Raw genomic sequence first — 18632 nt, 5'->3', positions numbered from 1 at the left:
CCTTTTTTTAAATTAGAATCTTTTGGTTGTTTTCTAATTGAACAGAATTCCCTCTTATCAAAAAACTAGTTTCAAATCTTTGATAAAAAATATGTTGAAGAACACAACAACTCTGGAAGGAATTTAATTCATCATCCATTGATGTATACAATTCGGAGATTGTTAAACAAATTTATAAGAATGAGCTTATTTAAAACTGAATTCAATTATCAAAAAATGGATCATTTCTTGATTGCCACCGTGTTACAGTTCACTAATCATGCAACAGATTGGAAAATTTGCAAACCATACCTTGTGTGTAAGAGTTGGTACACAGTAATCAATTCGGAACACTTTGTAATGTTTTATTTGAATAATATTTATCAGCGGAGGAAACATTCTAATGATCAATTGATTGATCCAATATTAAAATTGGTTTCCAAACAATTTGCTAATATATCTAATCATGCTGAGAGAATGCCAAAATTTAATAATGATACACAAAAGGATTTGGAAAATATAAATCAATTATTAGCTCATCATGATTCTTCATCAGATTTTCTTGGATATTCTGGATTGGTGATTATTGGTAAAAAAGTGGAAATTGAATTCTTTCACTTGTGGGAAGATTGTAAACAATTGGAAATGGCATTTAGAACTTTTAATTTGGTCGAAACCATTAAGGATATAATTTGTAAAGAAATGATTCTCTACGAATTCAAACCAATATTTCAAAAAGGAGAATTCAATTATTTTGTGTTGAAAAAGAGGAATCTTACTTGTAAGTTGCATTTATTTGTAAATCCAACATCTAATTAATGCAGATGTTATATTTTGTAGAAGTGTAAGAAATGTGAATACCTTTTTGGTTTTTGAAACTCTAAAATTGATTCATAGAAAATTTAAACACCTGTCAGAGGAATCAAAATCATGTGAAATGCTAGAATTTTTGATTGACCCTTTTGATAGTTCTATTTTGAAGAGAGAAAAGCCAATTCAAGAGTTAAATATACCCAAATCCACCCAAACGTTATTATGGCATATCAGAGAACATAGATTTACATATCTACATCTCGATATTATAGAAAGAGTAGCAATAGTGAAGAATCTTAATAATTGTACACTAGAAGGTACTTTCTCGTTTAGCTCAGATTGTTCAGGTTCTGCCAAAATGGAAATTTTGATATCTCTAAATGAGAAATTCAATAATTTTATTGAGATTCATGAAGGAACAGAAGGATTGAATGGAAATTATGTGAAACGAAATGAAACTAATTTCAAAATATCTCCTTCTAGGTATAAAATTCCTACCTACAAGTTTCCAATTTGGCCAGAACCATACATACGTAATGAATCCGTAACATACACCATTAGATCATTTAAACAACGTGATATCAATCCCATAGAATTATTTTTTAATATCAGAGTTGTTAATCAAACAGTAGAATATTCAATTATCAAAATATTAATGGGAATTGGTGTTAAAAGATCAGAAAAAGTATTCAACCTCAATGTCAAGATTCCACTATTGAATCCTTTAACAAATATTGTAGGAATTAAGAAGGGAATGAAAACCATTGGAAAATTAGAAAGGGAATCAGATAATTTACAGTGGAATATTATTGAACGCGTTCCAAACGATAGACAACTCAAGTGCTCAATATTTATCCAAATACCATCGACGATAAATCCAAAGAATGTGATTGGCAAACCAAACCTTTCCTTTCATATGAAAAATACTGCTTCTGGATTTGGATTTCACTTTTCACGAAATGTTTCAAAGGAAAATTTTGTGACCCATGTGAGTTTGCTAACATTTTACAAAGTTTATTTTGATGATACGTGAACTTAGTCTGTATTGAAGAGATGAAGCTTTCCCAATAATGAAACATGATCATATTTGTTTTAGAATTATTTAATGCTGATTCAAATCAATCAATGTAGATGAAAGATAAAGCACTTGAAAGATTACAAAATGAACTTATTATCAGAAGTGCAAGAAACAATTTCACACTGCCCAAAGCCATCAAATTACTGATCTTGTGAAACTGATTACAAAACAATAAAACTAAACACTCTTAACAAGAATTTTCTAATTAATTAATATCAGAAAGTGCACAGATGATATGAAAATGGTGAAAGTCTCAAGAGAAATATATACACATGCACATGAAACTCTGAAATTGCACCCACACAACTGAACCAAAATCTTCCAATTATAAAAAATGTCGCAATCTTCTTCCTCCTCTTTTGAGTTGAATGTACAATCACTAGTGCAAACTCTGATAGAATATAATGGAGGAGATAATTTTCATATAGAGGCCATCTATTTGTTCGGCTCTCGTTTGTATGGAATTGAAAATACATATATTAGTGAATCGGATCAAACAAAAAGTGATTATGATTTCATTATTATTACCAATAGAAAGGCTGATGAACGAGAGGGAATCAATAGGAATAATAGACTTCCTTCCGATTCTCGAATGACTTTAGAGTTGAGTTGTGGAGAGAATCAGATGGATTGTGTAGTGATGGATGTTTCACATTTTCTGATGGATGTTTTCATTGAGCAACACAATTACAAATCCATTCTACCATTGTGGCTTGAAAATGGAGGTCAATTTGTTTGGTTTGAATCAAATTTAATGAGATGGATTAGAACGTATTGGATGGCCCTATTGAATATTAGATTGAGACAAATTCAGAGAGGTCTCACTTTGTGGTGTAAGATTACAGCTAAGAGATCATTCAATGATGGAGATTTGAAGAGATCTAGGAAAAACCTTCTCCATTCTATACGTTATTTGAAATATGCCATTCACATCACAAAGGACAAGAAGATTGTAAAGTATAGAAATGCAAAAAAGTTTCACCAATTATTCTTTGAAAAGACAAAAGAATTCAACTTGTGGAGAGAATATGAAGAAATGTTTAGACCAATACATAAGTTGTTCAAATCTAAATTGAATGATGCATGTTATGAAATATTCAAAAGTTCACAAACATTCTCCAATGAAATTATGAATGAAATTATTGAGAAATCCATACCCTCCACTGCCTTTTTAGAATATTGTAAACGGTACGGAGTTACAGAGTTAGCACGAGACTTTTCAATTGTAGTTTCACCTCTCTTTGAATCTAAAAAAGAACAACAAGAAAAGCAAGTCATTTTGGGAGAACAGCAATCCTCGCCAACGGCCATATCCCTCATTGAGGGAACCTATCATATTCCTCAAGACCAATCAATAATTGACCTCATCAAGAAGGAATCTTTCATTTCAACCAAGTTGGTCAAGATGATTACTCACAGAGAAGTTCACAAAAGATTGGACGATTTAATTCCTCTTCAGGAATGTTGGAATGGCTCTATTGTTGAAATGCATCCACCATCCGATTGGACCAATACTCTAGACAGGGCTAATATGAAACTTGTGGCCCATCCATACAAGTACTTTTTCCAATATGATTCTGATGCGTGTGACAATATTCTTTTAAAAACAAATAGCAAACCTGTAGAGAATCAATCCATTCAAGTCACAATGAAATATGTTGGCACCATGTGTATGCTCTTTTATCATGACAATGAGTGGAGAATTAGTACAAATCAATCTCAAGATTGGGAATATTTATATGGAAGAAGTGATCCGTCCACTATGAATAAGAATGATACACAAACAGATTTTTGGAAAGTATTTGAAGAGGGTGGATATTTACTCCCAGAAGATACCACCAAATGTTTCATGTTCACACTTTCCTCTGTTCCATTCTTAAGTGAAGGAGATTCATCTAGTAATTTCTCTTCTCGAGAGCTCATAGCTCATGGTTGCAGAGATATGAAAACACTCAAGGAAGAATCCATTCAACCACACGCAGAAAGATACAATTGGAAACATCCAGAAATTATTGAAATTATACCAAAAGGTCCTTACTTTGATATTGTAGAACAGACCAAATACAAACCAAAAAAGAGACCTCTCAATGCAAACATGTGGAGAAAGAAACCAGATGATATTTGTGTCAACTTGCCATTATTTAAAGTTTTTGAAAAATATATGGAGCTAGCCAATGACTTTTCTACAATGGATCCGGAAAGATATTCTGGATTTATTTTGTGTGATCAAGATTTTGTAAGAGTCAAGATTGAAACTGGTATTTATTATAGCATGTCGTATTTGGAACTTTTCAGAGATTCAGAAACTCAAGAAACTAGTGTAGACTCTGAAAATAATCAAATGTACATGATTGAAATGGTTAGAAATTTGAAATCCTTCCTCTCTGAAAGTGTTCAAGAACTTGTAAATAGTGGAGGCGACTTGTCTACACTTTCTGAAATGACCACTGATCTCAAATTGGTGAAACATTACGTTCCAGAATTTTTCAATCTCTACGTCGAGTATAGAAACCTGTACAAGATTACATGCAATTTAATGAATGTTGTCCACGCAAAAATTCAACAAGTAGTTCAACAACAAATTGAGAATGGAACATTGAAAGAAGAGGATATTAACAAAGTGTATCCAGACTTGGTTAAAGAATACTCACCACTCTCCCGAACCTTCCCACTCATGTACATGAGAAAGAACCAAATTGATAATTGTTTCAATCTATTCACACGAAAGAATTACCTCCACACAGAAGCCATTCACAATTTACTGACCGAGTGTAGACAAAAAATTGATAAGGTTCTTCCATTCCTCACAGAATAGAACTATGGAAATTGGTTTAAAACTAATTATTTATCATTGGACAGTAGCAACCATCCAAGTATCTCTTCCACCAACACATTTCACACACCAATGGCGGCACACAAACAACTTGAACCAAACTTTACAATGTTCATCTCTATCATGCATCATCCTCAGATGTAAACTACACAAAACATCAACATTCAAAACGGAGCCAATCAAAAACATCTAATAAAAAATTTTCTCAGTCCCAACTCCGTTTACAAAATTAACGCTCCGATTTTTTCAAATTTTTTTTTTAGCTTTAAAAAAATGAAATCACAATTCGCCAAGATTCTCGCAGCAGTTTTCTTCTTGGGTGTTGCTTGCCAATTAGCCTTGGCCGACATTCCAGTCCACTGCTTGTATGAAAATGTTTACGGTACCTGGACTTTCTACAAGACCGAACCAAACTATGATAACCAAGTTATTTATAATCAATGTTCTATTGATAAGAAGCAATTGCCAACAACCAAGCTCGACACTGTTACTATTAAACTCTCTGAACCAAATATTGCCATCTTGATGGGTAAACCAACTGTCCGTGGTCATTTCACTATGGTTTATGACCAAGGTATGGAAATTAAAGTTGACGGATTGAAGTACTTTGCATTCTTCAACTATACTGAAGCTAATGTTAACAATCACACCATTGTTACTTCTCACTGTGACCAAACCTTTGTTGGTACTTATCACGATAACTCTATTCCAGCTAAGAAGTGGGGTTGTTTCAAGGGATTCAAGTCATCAAGCTTCCAAGCTAAGACTGTTCACTCCATTGACCATGCTGAAGAAAAGATTAAGAGAGATTTTGAACACTCCACCGTCTTTGTTAACAATGACAGATATATTCAAGCATTGAATAAGGCTCAATCCACATGGAAGGCTACTGCTCACAAGCAATTCGAAGGTATGACCTTTGCTGAATTGAAGAGAATTACTGGTTCATACAGAAGAAGTTATCAAAAGACTAGAAACTTGAAGAAGCAACAAGCCAAGCTCAGAGCTATGAATGCTGATAAGGTTACCCTTTTCAATGGTAAGACTGGTCAATTCGAATCTCAAGATGCTGAAAAGTTGAGAGCTTCTCTCCCAACTGAATTCGATTGGACTAATGTTAATGGACGTGACTTTGTTGTCCCAGTCAGAAATCAAGAGGTATGTTTTTTTTAATTATTTTTTATTTATTTTTTTTATTTATTTTTTATTTATTTATTCAAATATGGACATTTATTTAATTGAATTACCAAATATGGAAAAAGCAATGCGGATCTTGCTACGCTTTCAGTTCAAGTGACATGTTTGGCAGTAGAGTTAGAATTCCTTCCAACCTTACTCAAGTCCCAGTTTACTCACCACAAGACATTGTTGATTGTTCTGCTTATTCTCAAGGATGTGATGGTGGTTTCCCATTCCTCGTTGGTAAATATGCTATGGATTATGGTCTTACTGTTGAAAGTTGTGACCCATATCAAGGACACGATCTCGGAAAGTGCAGCAATCAATGTCCAGTCAATAGACAACAACGTCTCCATTCTTCAAACTATTACTTTGTTGGTGGTTATTATGGTAACTCTCACGAATTGTCCATGATGCACGAAATTTATCAAAATGGTCCACTTGCTATTGGGTTCGAAGTTTATCCAGATTTGAGAAACTACAAGCACGGTGTTTACAAGCACGTTACTGCTGAAGAATTGAAGGCTCAAGGTCTCTCTGAAGATGAAATGATTCCACACTTTGAAGTTGTCAATCATGCTGTCTTGATGGTTGGTTGGGGTGTTGAAAATGGTACTCCATATTGGAAGATTAAGAACAGTTGGTCAACAACTTGGGGAGACAATGGTTACTTTAAGATTTTGAGAGGTTCTGATGAATGTGGTGTCGAAAGTGATGCTGAAGCTGGTATTCCACTTTTCTAAATAATATAAATTATATAATTTTTTAATTTTTTTTAATTCCTTTTTGGGATACAAATCGATAAAAGAAATCTATCGATCAACATTGCAGAAAATTACCACCTCAACCTCACTTCACCTAAAAGCACAGACTGATAGATCTGTTCTACTGAATTCAATAGAAAGCAGTTCACTTTAACAAAATTACAAATTTATTGCCTTAATAATTCGATAGGTATTCAGGGCTTGTTTCTCACTGACGAGATTGTAAATGGTTGAACTAATCATACCTCCTGGATCTGAGTGAATACAAAAACTCAATTTGAATTTCTCTCCATTATTTATCTTTTCAATTCTCCAAGCAACTGAATGAACAAAACCTCTAACATTTCCTCTTCGATAGGGAGCTTGTGAATCCTCCATTTCTGGAAAATCAGAAACTGACTGACATATCAACCATGCTACATTTTCACATTCCTCATAAATATCATACTGAATCACAAATTCTCTATTCGAAACAAATCTAGTATTAGTATTGTAAACCTGAAAGCAAATTCTCCAATTCTTTTCATCCAACATGGCAATACTCTTCAATTCCTCCAAATCTGGATCCCACTTTCTCCTCTGTTCCATATCATTTTCCTTTGTAATATACGAAAACAATTCCACAATAGATCCATTCGAATATTCAAACTCTGAAACTCCAAGCCATTTGTAAAAGTTTGATTCGGGAGGTGAATTTCTAAAGAGTGAGGTCACTTGTTCCACTTCTCTAATTTCCTTCTTTTTTTCCCATAGTTTTATTCCTTTAATAGTATTATTATTATTCATTGTATTGCTGGTATTATTGTTAATATTGGTGGTTGTTGTATTTACATTTGTATTATTATTATAGATATTGTAAGAATTGGGAAAATGTTCATTCATACAAGTGTAGAAATCATATTTAGCTTGTTCATAGCATTGATCAAGTGAGTTTCTCCAATTGTTGAGTAGTTCGGGAGTGGAAATTATTTGTTTACTCGGTTTTTGATCCTTTTGATTGAAATTCATCATCATCATCAATAAATTTACTAATATAATTGAAATATAATTATTTAAATTAAATCTTAAAAGGGAGGTCCTGTTTGTTATCTTTGCTTTTTTATTTTCTATGTATTTTCAAAATCATCATCTTTGTGTTTTAGTAATAATTAAAACATAATCATGGATGTTTTGTATAATACTTGAAGTGAGTCGTATTCCATTCTGATCCGATCCTTGATTGCTCATCAAACTTACAAAATCACATTATCTTCCACCACCACCTGACAATAACTCAATATGGATGAATAAGCAAAGCTTTCTCTGTTAAACATTTTTGAATAGTTATAGACCATATCTGCAACAAATATTAATCCAATCAAAATATGGTTCAATTTCAATCAAGTCAATTCGGAATAATTGAAATTCAATCGAGTTCCATGTAAATGTTGTAAACATGTTGATAGTACAACAAATGCAAATTTAAATTATTGAAATTTCATCTACAAGGAGAATTGCACGATTTTCCAATTCCAAATAAATTCACTCAATTGGAACTCGATTACAATAACAAAATCAAAAAAAATGACGCAAATCAAAGAAGTGAAACCTTTCAAGTTTGATTCAAATACTAAAAAATGGATCACTGTACAATTTGATACATCACATCAAGGGCTTTCCATAAATGACTCATTCAAATTGGGTTCTTTAAATATTATGGACGAAAAGTACAAAATTATTCGATCGATTATTATTAGAGATGACGAAAGATTTGTTCACACGGTCAAGTTGTTGGAAGAGGAGAATTTTAATGTACTGGCTTTGAATGAAGTGACTCCAAGGTTTTTGAAGAGATTACAAGATTCTGAATTCTTTTCAAAGAACTATTTCTTTACTGACATTGTCAATGATGATGTGACAGATTCTGTCAATAAGAGTTTGGGAAGTGGATTTCAAGGCAATTTAATCTTATCTAAAGTTTGCCCAATAGCTGTTCATTTGATTGAAAATCCAATTTCTAAGCATTTTGTTTTGGCAACCTTTGAATGTGACAGCACTGAAAAATTGTGCATGATTTCAGCTCATACTCTTGCTTATGCAAAGAATGTTGAACAGAGAAAAACCGAATTGAAATCAATTGCCAACAATTCATATGTTCAAGAAATGGATCAGGTGATCATTTTGGGAGATTTAAATCTTCATGCCGAAAGTGAAGACGAAATCATTGAGGAAATTGGATTTAGAGATGTTTGGAAAGAGACCAGAAGTGATAAGGGGTATACGTTCGATCCACTGATTAACAGTTTCATTAGATTTAAATATCTAGGAATGGAAAAGAGGAGAATGAGATTGGATAGAATTCTTATTCGAAACTCAAACACTCTTGGAGCTTGTCAACCAATGAAACTCTTTGCGAACAAGCCAATTCATGAATCTTCCAAACATTTAAGTGCTGAACCTTTAAATACACCACTCTGGTACACCCTCTTTAATATTCTATTCGGGAATATCAATAGAAAGGATTATCTATTCTATTCTGATCACTTTGGAATGAAAGTTCAATTGAAAAGGTATGAAAATCAAAGTGACCTATTGAAACAACATCAAGCAATTAAGGAAGAAGCTATAAATCTCACTGAAAATCATGTAAATGATAGATATTCATTTGTGAGAAAGGCTCTTCTTTCAATTTTCATATTATCCCTAGCATATTTCGTTTTTAGGTGGTAATCAATTTATAATAAAATATAATCATTAAAAATGCACGATTCTCTCTACTTTTAGGGTTTATAATTCTTGTATTATGTCAAGGGTTCAATTTCCAATTTCCAATCTTGTCTTATTAACTCAAGTTGAATGTCAACAAATCTATTCATTTATCCATCACACTCCACAATTTCCTCCTTATTTCATTGCTTCTCTCTTATTTCCATTAATTATATTTCCCACAAATGAAAACATCATCCAAAAAGCAATATAAGAAGGAAACATAATCTCATCCAACATGAGATAAGCCTTTGGTTGATCCTTTTTAAACAAACTAGCCAAGGCCAATATTCCAGACCAAAACATGCCACTCGTCAATGAGTACAAAGCCTTTCCACTCCACCAAATCATCACCCTCCTACTTATTACTCCTCTCCAATAATACAAATACATCAATTCATAACACAATTCAGCTCCATCTAAAAGTACTCCAATCTGGAGAAGGAATTTAATATGAATAGGCGTTGAATAGAATGTAAATGATCCAATACAACCCACACCCAAGGCTAACTCCTTCAATCCATAGAGTTTCATCCATTGCTTGGAGAGTTTCACTTTGGGGTTTGATGGATCTTGTGGGTTCTTCTTGGGTGATTCAATCGGAGGATCAAGTAATCCTTTGGAAAATGATGGGAATCCGAGCAGGGAAATACCAGAGAGAAGGCGAGAGGCGATTAGATCAACAGGCATTTTTTTTATTTTAATAAATTGATTGATTTTTGTAAAGTATTAAAATATGTTATTTACATATTTGGAGTATTGTATATTGTAATGACGAGCATAATATAAATCTAAGGAAAGAGTGTATCCGTCATGACTGTATATCTTTCTCTTTGGGAGGTTTTTTCATCTTCTCTTGAAGGTCTTGAGTTTACAAATTTCAATTCAGCAAATGATTGACACATGTCTCTAATCGTCCTTTCGAATGGAGTATATTTCAATCCAAGAGTTTTCTCAGCTTTGGATCCATCAATCTTTTTCATTTGGATTGAAAACTCACCAGTTGAGTTGGAATCATAAATTGGAAGAAAGTTAACATTCTCAACATGAAAGTCTTCTCTGAAAACTTGTGCAATTCTATTGAAAGTTTCAACATAGTTTCTTGTGGAGTGACAACAAATGAATCTGTTTCCTTTGGCTTGTCTTTTTTCCATTGCTAGAATGTGACAATTGGCAACATCTCTTACATCAACAATTCCAACATTATCAGAGTTGAATACAATGGAGGTATCTTCATTTTGAAGGAGAATCTTATAAATTTCAAGAATGGAAGAAGTTAGAACAGATTTCTTCAAAACATCAATCGATTCTTCAGAGCTTGTCAAATCTTGAATCATTTTCTCAACCTTTTCGCAGAGAATTTGATTGGATTCTTCTTGATCGAATACCTTGTTGGGGAATGGAGGTCCAATTACAAAGGTTGGTAGAACAGTTACCAATTGAATCTTGTGTGAAGAAGTTAAATATCTACAAAATTCCCAGGCAAATCTTTCAGCTTTGACTTTTGAAATTCTGTAGGCACCCATTGCATCTGTTAGTTTACTAGATTGATTCCAATCACATTCTGATACAATGCCACTTCTAATCAACACAATTTTATCATGATGATTATGTGTAAAATTCATTGTCAAGTTTGTTAATTTGAGATTGACTAAATAGGAAAATAACATACCTTGGAGGATTGTAAGGATTGAACAATGTTGCAGTACTACTGGTTAATACAACTCGAGTGACTTTACTTGTTTCACAAGCCTCCAATACCAATCTTGTTCCATTCACTGCTGGTTTGTAGTACATTTCCTCTGCCTCCTCCTCAGATGGTGGTTCTGAGTTGAAAAAGACAGGACTTGCAGTGTGAAAGACACAATAGGCACCTTCAAAGATTTTCTCAAGTGTCTTGGCATTTTCATCCTGAGTAAAGTCAATTACTTGAATGGAGAGTTGATTTTCAAAGATTTGTAACCAATGATTAATGTAGGGAAGTTTGGAGAGAATGTAGGCATCAGTGCTTGGGAATGATTCTTCATTGGGAGGTGGTCGAATAGTACCAACAACACGATATCCCTTACATAACAATTGGAAAGCCAAATGTCTTGCAATGAAACCATTGATTCCTGTCACTACACACAAGGTTTCAGATGGTTCGAGAAGGAGGTTATCATTTGAAAGACTTGGTGAAAGTAATGTTGATGTTGGTTGAGTGCTCATTTGAAACCAAACTTTTTTTTACAGTTTGAGCAAATTTTCAAAACAAGGAAAATCTCTTTCTGCCCACAAATAAGTATCTTCTTTAAATAGTAATTTTATTTTTTGGTCTTCTTTGCACCTCTAAAATTATTATCTTGACGTTTTCGTTTGTTATCATTACCACCTCTTTGTCTCTTTTGATTTCTATCATTGTTTCTATTGTAATTACCTCCACGTGATGGTGGTCTGGAACGACCAGCTGAAGATGAGGATGATTGATCGTATCTATTCTTAATAAATTCTGATATCATGTTAGAATCGTCCTTCTCTCTGTGAGAGTTAGTTTGATGCCTTCGGAGAATGGTCAATTTCATAGTATTTTCAACTGCAAATTCGACAATGAGACGAGCTGCTGAGGCAACCTTATTATCTTTGACTCTTGGATTGAGAATTTTTGGATTATTGTTAAGTCTTTCGAGAGCACACAAAGCAGCTTCATGTTTTTCAAATTCTACAAAGCCGAATCCCTTGCTTTGCTTGCTATCCTTATCCTTAGCAATCTTGACTTGAATCAATTTTGGTTTCTTTCCTTTACCCAAAGCTTCATCATATTTAATCTTATCCAAAACGAGATTCTTCAAATCCTTGTCAGTCCATGATTTTGGCAAGTTTTGAATAGCAAGTCTGGTTGGAGAAATGTGGTAGATTGGATTATTGAGCTTGGTATTCTTTTCAGCCCAATTCTTTTGAATCTTCTTCAAGTGTTCAGCTGGCATGTCCTTAGCCTCTGGACTGTTGGCAGCAATGAAACCAATTTTGGCCAATCTCAAATTTCTTGGATCGTCCTTCTTTTCCTTCTTCTTGTTAATTTCTTGGGATGATTGCTTAGAGATGGCTCTAGCAATGAGCAACTTTCTACCATCCAAAAGAACTTCACCAACATTTCTTTCCTCTTCTTCTTCTGGTTCTTTGGAAATCTTTTCAGAGGCCTTCTTCTTTTCTGGTTGTTTTTCAATGAGATTTCCTTCGGCTTCTCTGATACATTTCTTGGCATCCTTGAATCTCTTGAATTTGACGAAAGCTTTACCACTTGATAAACCATCAGTCTTGGCAACAATGGCAACATAGGCAACCAAACCATAGTGCTTTTCAAATATGGCCTTAATTTCATCTACACCAGCTTGGAATGGTAAATTTTGGACGAAAACTGTCTTTTTAAAGTCAGCAGCTGTTTGCTCCTTCTTTTCCTTAGATTCTTCTTCTCCTTCTGGTTTTTCGGCATCTTCCATTTGTTCATCAGCATCTTCTTCGCCAACACTCATGTCATCATCTTGATCCTCCTCATCAGATTCATCACCCTCTTCGACATCATCATCTTGATTGTCCTCATCTGCGTCAGCATCATCCTTTTCATCATCGGATTCTTCCTTTTCCTCTCCATCAAATAATTCATCCAAACTACTCTTAGATTCCTTTTCCTTCTCTCCAAAATATTCCTCAGGTTCCTCAATATCATCATCCTCTTCATCGTCAGATTTTTCTCCTTCAGTATACTTTTTCATGTGTTTTTGGAATTTTTCTTGTTCCTTATCGAATTCTTCTTCCTTCTTTTTAAGGAAAGCGTCTTGCTTCTTTTTGACATATTGATCACGGTCAACTTTCCAAGCTACACTCATCTTTGTATTCTTTTTGGCCCAATCCAAAGCTCTCTTGGCATGTTTTGCCTTTCTAAATTCGATAAAAGCATATCCCTTGTGATTACTGAATAGAAATTAGAGTTCAGTATAATTTTTAACAATTCAATTACTAACCTTCCCTGTTTTGGCATTCTGATATTATTCAGTTTACCAATTTTACTGAACTTTTCTTGGAGAGCTTGCATAGCTTGATCCCAATTCATAGATTTTGCAAGTCTGGCAACCACTAAAACTCTGTTAGGGAAAATTCCATTCTTATCTGGTTTATCTTCTTCTTCTTCATCTTCATCGTCACTTGAACTAACATAGAATGGATCATCCTTGCTCAAGACATCATTTTCTTTTGGTTTCTTTTCCTTCTTTTCCTTGGTTGATTTCTTTTTATCCAAAGATTCCTTCTTATCGGTATATGGTCTAACAGTAATTGTCTTTTCATTCAAAGAAGCTCCATTACACTTGCTCAAACATTCACTTGCCAAAATTGCAATAGGACTATCCACAGATTTAATTCATCAAAAACTATTAGTAAAAACGTACAATTCAACAAATGCAAATCCCTTGCTCTTCTCTGTTTGTTTATCCGTAACAAGTACTACTTTCTTTACATCACCTACTCGCAATCGGAAGAACTTTTCCAAATCGTAAACATTGTCTGTAAGAAAATGATGAATTTAAAATCAAACCTATCTTTTGAGTAACTTCAGGACTTAAATTCCGAACACACACGGTAGTATTCTTATCAAAACCCATTGTTAAGTATTGTTGTTGCTTGTTGTTGGGTCAATATTCAAATATTTTTTTGTACTTTAAAATTTGCATCATCACACAATATTCAAAAATTTAATAGATTATTCTCATGTTGATGCTGATGATGGGATGAAACTTTATACTAATATCAAAATTACACCAACACTTGTCTATTCTAACAACACTCAACTAACATTTTTGATGAACATTAGTCTATTCTTATTATTTGATGAAGAGAAGGTCTAGACTAACCTGCTTGTTGAATGCACAGTGGAACTTGATTGTTATAAAAAAATGACATCAACCGAAGATTCAGCCACCAACAATAATTCAACACCAAACGGTGCCACCAGTGATCAACAGGCTGAGCAACACAAGGAACCAGAATACGACGGAACCGAATTAGATGCCGATGAAAATGTAGAATCAGTTGTACAATTTTCAAGGTTTGTAGTTGTTTTTTAATGGAATAAATTGGATCAAAATTCGGAAAACTTGTGATGATCAACTAGTTTTGAAGAGTTAATCGCAAGAATAAGAGAGAACAAGGAGGCCGGTAATGCCATGTTTAAAAAAAATAGTTATGAAGATGTAAGTGAAAGTAAAACTGTTTTAGATAATGACATTTGAAATTTTCAGGCTATTCCATTTTATAACAAGGTTCTAGAAGTATGGTTCAATTTAAAGGAGAACAAGTATACAAATATCTCTGCTACAAAGTAAGTAGATAACATTTCAAATTATTAATAATCGTTTAAATAGGGAGCAATTTCATCAAGCTGAAGAACTGGTTCGTGATACATTTAACAATGCTGCTTTAGTAATGTTGGAAATGAGAAATGTTGGTGAAGCATTTAGATGTGCCCAAGTAAGTAGTAGGGAGTGACAACACTAATTATTTAATTGCATTCCTTGATGATTATTTTTGATCAAACATTTAACCTAAATTTAGAATGCATACAGAGTTTTACAAAATACTAAATCTGTCTACATTATGGCTAAATGCTTCTACTTTTATAAAGAGTTTCAAAGAGCAAAGACCTACTTGGCAATTGTGTTAAAAGAGCAACCAGAAAACAAGGAAGCACAAGCATTAATGGAAAAATGTGATGAGGAGGAAGAAGAGTATGAACCACCTTCAATGTTCATGTATAATAATAGTTTTAGAAATAGAGAGGAGGATGAATTGGAGAGAGCCATTGCTCTTTCTAAAGCAGCATATGAGGAAGAGGAAAAGAAGAGAAAAGAAGAAGAAGCTGAAGACCTTAAAAGAAAACAAAAAGCAGATGCGGAACAAGAAGAAATCTTACGTAACTTCCAAATTGAACAACAAAAGAAGCAATTAGAAAAACTCAAAGAGGAAGAAGAGGAACATCAAGATGATGATTATGAAGTTGAGATTGACGATGATGATGTTCATGTGCATCACGATGAGAATGAAGATGAAATAGACGATGATATTTCTCTCACACAGAGCGAGATTGAGGAACAAATGAGATTATTAGAATTGGAGGAACAGAAGGCTGATTTTATTGAAAATGATGATGTAGATTAAACTCTATGGAACTTTTTGTAATATTTGCTCAATTTTTTAGAATTACATAATATGAATTGATTAACAACAATAATCTCAACTCTATGAAGGTATGAGCTTCAATCAATACTAATTGTCATCATTGTGGATTAATTGATGGATCGACATTATTGCCCACTACAACTATCATCATTCAAAGTGACTGGTCATTTATGCTTTTATTGCAGCTACAGTAGTAGTCCTGGCTATCCAGTACAAAATATGTGATCATTATTACTCTTAAATTACCCACCCATTTTTCAAAAAATTAAGATTACAGCTTAATATATCTTGCCCGGGAGCTGTTGAAAAGATGAGTTTTATCAGTTCATGGTTTGCTAGACAACCTTCTGAGGGAGGTGGTTCTGGTCTCTCTGATGAAGAATATTTATCTGGTGGTGGAGAGAGCTCTCCTCTCAATTCACCAAGAATACCATCTTTTCTGAGAGATGCTTTTAATAGTGAGAATACTCATCTTGAAACTCCTCTTCACTCGGGAAGCCCTCAAATAAGCCCAAGAAGTGTTGGTGAGGAACAAGATTTGAGGAAACAAGCTTTAATTAATAGTGGACCTAAAACTTCAGCCTCCTCTCCTGCTGAGGGAAGAACAAGAAGAAAAAGCTTTGCCCGAAGATCTTCAAGTGCCAGAAGTGTATCAACCCTAACAAGACCATCATCAGATGATTTAACAAAAGGTTTACAGGATATTGCCAATACAAAACCACTCATAGAGCTGGAAGGAACTCAGAATGTGGTTACGATGAACGATGAAATTTATGTTCCTCTCCCTTTTGCAAAACAACAAGTCCAACAATATATTCACATTATTGATGAGATGAAGGCAAAATATATTTCATCTGTTGAAGAATTGGAAAGATACTATAAGGATACTGAACAAAATTATACAAATCAAATGAAGAGCTTTGTGTCTGAATATCAGACCAAATACAAGGCACTCCAACAAAAGCATCACATTGAAAATAAGGAAGTTAAAGATAAGGAGGTGGAGACAGATATTGGCCAACAAGAATTCACAGCAATAATGTCAACACCACCCTCAACACCATCAACAACAAATAGTAGCCCTTTTACTTCGAATACATCCCAATCATCAACAGCAGTAGTACAAATCCCACCCTTGGAGTTACCAAAAACAGCAGCTACAGACCAGGAGAAGAAAGAATGTGATAAATGTCTCAAGATGTTAGAAGAAAAGAGAGCTATGCTTATCAATTTCAATGATCAATTCTTGATTTTAGAAAAGACAAGAGAGAATGAAATTGAATCCTTGCTCTTGCAGATCGAACAAAACAAGAAGCAATATAAGGATAATTTGGAGAGTGTTGAAAAGGAAGTAAACATCCTATTAAAACAATTAGAGGATAGACATAGAGAAGAGCTAGCAGAGGCTCTTAAGGTAATTTCTGAAAGGAGTACCACTTCTGAGTCTCAATCAGACTTGGAAAAGGAAAACCACAAATTAACTGTACTGGTAAGACAACTCGAGTCAGACAGATCTAGGTTAATTGATAGTCAAAAGAAACATTTTTCATTGTTGGAATCACAAATCAAATCTTTGACTGATCATAATTGTACACTAGAATCATCCATTGAGGAAAAAACAAAACTTGCAGATAAACTCGAATATGATATTAAATTATGGAAAGAAAGGTTTGATCGTTTGGAAAAGGAGCAGATAAACCTTATCAAAGCTCTTGAAGAAAGCCAAGAAAACATCCTGTGGAAAGAAAAATACGAACAAGCCTCAAGAGAAATTGAACATAAGGATAGGATTGAAGTTGATTTAGAAAAGAATGTAACAATACTTGAGGAATCTATTCGAGTGAAGGATAGAACAACCCAAGAACTAGATGAAAAATTGGAAGCTCTCCAAAAACTTTACGAGGAACTTCAAGATAAATTTAATAGAGAACACGATGAAATCGCTTCATTAAGAGAAGAAAAGAAGAATATTGATGCAATGAAGAATGGTTGGAATCAAGAAAAGACGGAACTCCAAAGAATTATTGACAAACAAGCAAAGCAAATGACTGAAGAAAAAGAAGGATCTCAAATTGATTTGGAAAGAGTTCACAATATAATCAAGGAACAATTTGAAAGAATAGAGATGCTGGAACAAGAGAATCATGATCTCTTAATCAAGAGAGCATTAGAAAACACTCAAAATTCCCAAGCCGAACAAATTGACAAATACAAGAGACTCCTCACTAAATACAAGGCCACAAACAACCAACACAAAGACAATGCCAATAAGCTTCAAAAGGAACTCAAAACTCTTATGGAAGAAAATGCAAAGTTGTCAGACTTGAATACTGAATTTTCCAACAAATACGAAGAAATCAAGTGCAAATACCAACAAGGTAATGCTCACCTTGAGCAAAAGGATCATATTATTGGATCTTTGCAAGCTAGGATTGATATTTTAAATGACGAGATTGATTTATATAAGGATAATGATCCTGAAAGAAGAGCTGATCTGTACAAAGAACTAGAAAGAAAGCTAAGTCTTGCTTTATCTGACAAGAGCACCTTTACAAAGGAAATGGATGACGTCAAATATGAGCTTTTATGTGCTCAACAGGACTTGGAACGCGAGAAGAAGGCTCTTGAGGATTACAAAAAGATCCAACAACAGCATGAAGAACTCAGCAACAGAGCTAGTTTGTTGGAAGTTGTCAATGCAGAGCTGAAGAAAAATACAGAGATGGACAATAGAAAGGTCAGAGGAGACTATGAGTCCAAGCTCAAGGAGGTGAATGATGAGCTATCTTTACTCAAACAATTTGTAGAAAATTCGGACGAGCATATCAAGTCAACCAAAACAAATATTCATGCTATAACAGTCGCTTTCGAAAATGCTGCCGATGCACTCAACTCTACACCATCAGATCCAAACAATCTAAAAAAGATTGCTAAAATGTTGCATGAACAAAAGGAAACATGTGACGATATTGAGACGAGACTTTCAAACATTCTGGAACTACAAGCAAAGTTGAAAAAGCCTCTAAGCAACAAC

The 18632-nt window shown here is 33.9% G+C and overlaps 8 protein-coding genes across 8 annotated transcripts; 4 read left to right on the top strand and 4 right to left on the bottom strand.

The window, feature by feature from the left end:
• Positions 1-2204: 2204 nt before the first annotated feature.
• NAEGRDRAFT_78112 (uncharacterized protein) lies at positions 2205-4926 on the top strand (the record flags this gene model as incomplete). Its single annotated transcript, XM_002682531.1, has 1 exon — positions 2205-4926. One exon carries the CDS (start codon positions 2205-2207, stop codon positions 4683-4685), a length of 2481 nt encoding a protein of 826 aa, XP_002682577.1. The 3' UTR covers positions 4686-4926.
• Positions 4927-4978: 52 nt separating this feature from the next.
• NAEGRDRAFT_37577 (cathepsin C) lies at positions 4979-6652 on the top strand. Its single transcript, XM_002682530.1, has 2 exons — positions 4979-5861; positions 5966-6652. The coding sequence occupies exons 1-2, from the start codon at positions 5229-5231 to the stop codon at positions 6623-6625; spliced, it is 1293 nt and encodes a 430-aa protein (XP_002682576.1). The 5' UTR covers positions 4979-5228; the 3' UTR covers positions 6626-6652.
• A 153-nt stretch (positions 6653-6805) lies between these two features.
• NAEGRDRAFT_62505 (START domain-containing protein) lies at positions 6806-7654 on the bottom strand (the record flags this gene model as incomplete). The annotated part of the gene is made up of 1 exon (XM_002682317.1): positions 6806-7654. One exon carries the CDS (start codon positions 7652-7654, stop codon positions 6806-6808), a length of 849 nt encoding a protein of 282 aa, XP_002682363.1.
• A 555-nt stretch (positions 7655-8209) lies between these two features.
• Positions 8210-9355, top strand: NAEGRDRAFT_45841 (uncharacterized protein; the record flags this gene model as incomplete). The annotated part of the gene is made up of 1 exon (XM_002682529.1): positions 8210-9355. One exon carries the CDS (start codon positions 8210-8212, stop codon positions 9353-9355), a length of 1146 nt encoding a protein of 381 aa, XP_002682575.1.
• A 174-nt stretch (positions 9356-9529) lies between these two features.
• Positions 9530-10081, bottom strand: NAEGRDRAFT_62503 (uncharacterized protein; the record flags this gene model as incomplete). Its single annotated transcript, XM_002682316.1, has 1 exon — positions 9530-10081. The coding sequence occupies one exon, from the start codon at positions 10079-10081 to the stop codon at positions 9530-9532; it is 552 nt and encodes a 183-aa protein (XP_002682362.1).
• A 101-nt stretch (positions 10082-10182) lies between these two features.
• Positions 10183-11599, bottom strand: NAEGRDRAFT_30022 (uncharacterized protein; the record flags this gene model as incomplete). The annotated part of the gene is made up of 3 exons (XM_002682315.1): positions 10183-10680; positions 10780-10972; positions 11064-11599. 3 exons carry the CDS (start codon positions 11597-11599, stop codon positions 10183-10185), a joined length of 1227 nt encoding a protein of 408 aa, XP_002682361.1.
• Positions 11600-11694: 95 nt separating this feature from the next.
• Positions 11695-14025, bottom strand: NAEGRDRAFT_62501 (RNA recognition motif-containing protein; the record flags this gene model as incomplete). The annotated part of the gene is made up of 4 exons (XM_002682314.1): positions 11695-13339; positions 13390-13767; positions 13813-13904; positions 14002-14025. 4 exons carry the CDS (start codon positions 14023-14025, stop codon positions 11695-11697), a joined length of 2139 nt encoding a protein of 712 aa, XP_002682360.1.
• Positions 14026-14316: 291 nt separating this feature from the next.
• On the top strand, positions 14317-15596 carry NAEGRDRAFT_78109 (peptidyl-prolyl cis-trans isomerase; the record flags this gene model as incomplete). The annotated part of the gene is made up of 5 exons (XM_002682528.1): positions 14317-14468; positions 14535-14613; positions 14662-14741; positions 14785-14890; positions 14975-15596. 5 exons carry the CDS (start codon positions 14317-14319, stop codon positions 15575-15577), a joined length of 1020 nt encoding a protein of 339 aa, XP_002682574.1. The 3' UTR covers positions 15578-15596.
• Between the last annotated feature and the right edge of the window lie 3036 nt (positions 15597-18632).

This window comes from Naegleria gruberi, assembly GCF_000004985.1.
Source record: "Naegleria gruberi genomic scaffold NAEGRscaffold_3, whole genome shotgun sequence".
NCBI lineage: Eukaryota > Heterolobosea > Eutetramitea > Acrasida > Naegleriidae > Naegleria > Naegleria gruberi.
This window is presented reverse-complemented; position numbering and strand designations above follow the sequence as displayed.

Excerpts from the sequence above, each read along its gene's own strand:
- NAEGRDRAFT_37577 (XM_002682530.1), top strand. The coding sequence starts at position 5,229 with ATGGGTAAACCAACTGTCCGTGGTCATTTCACTATGGTTTATGACCAA. Across the intron at positions 5,862-5,965 it reads TCCCAGTCAGAAATCAAGAG|CAATGCGGATCTTGCTACGC; the intron begins GTATGTTTTTTT and ends ATATGGAAAAAG.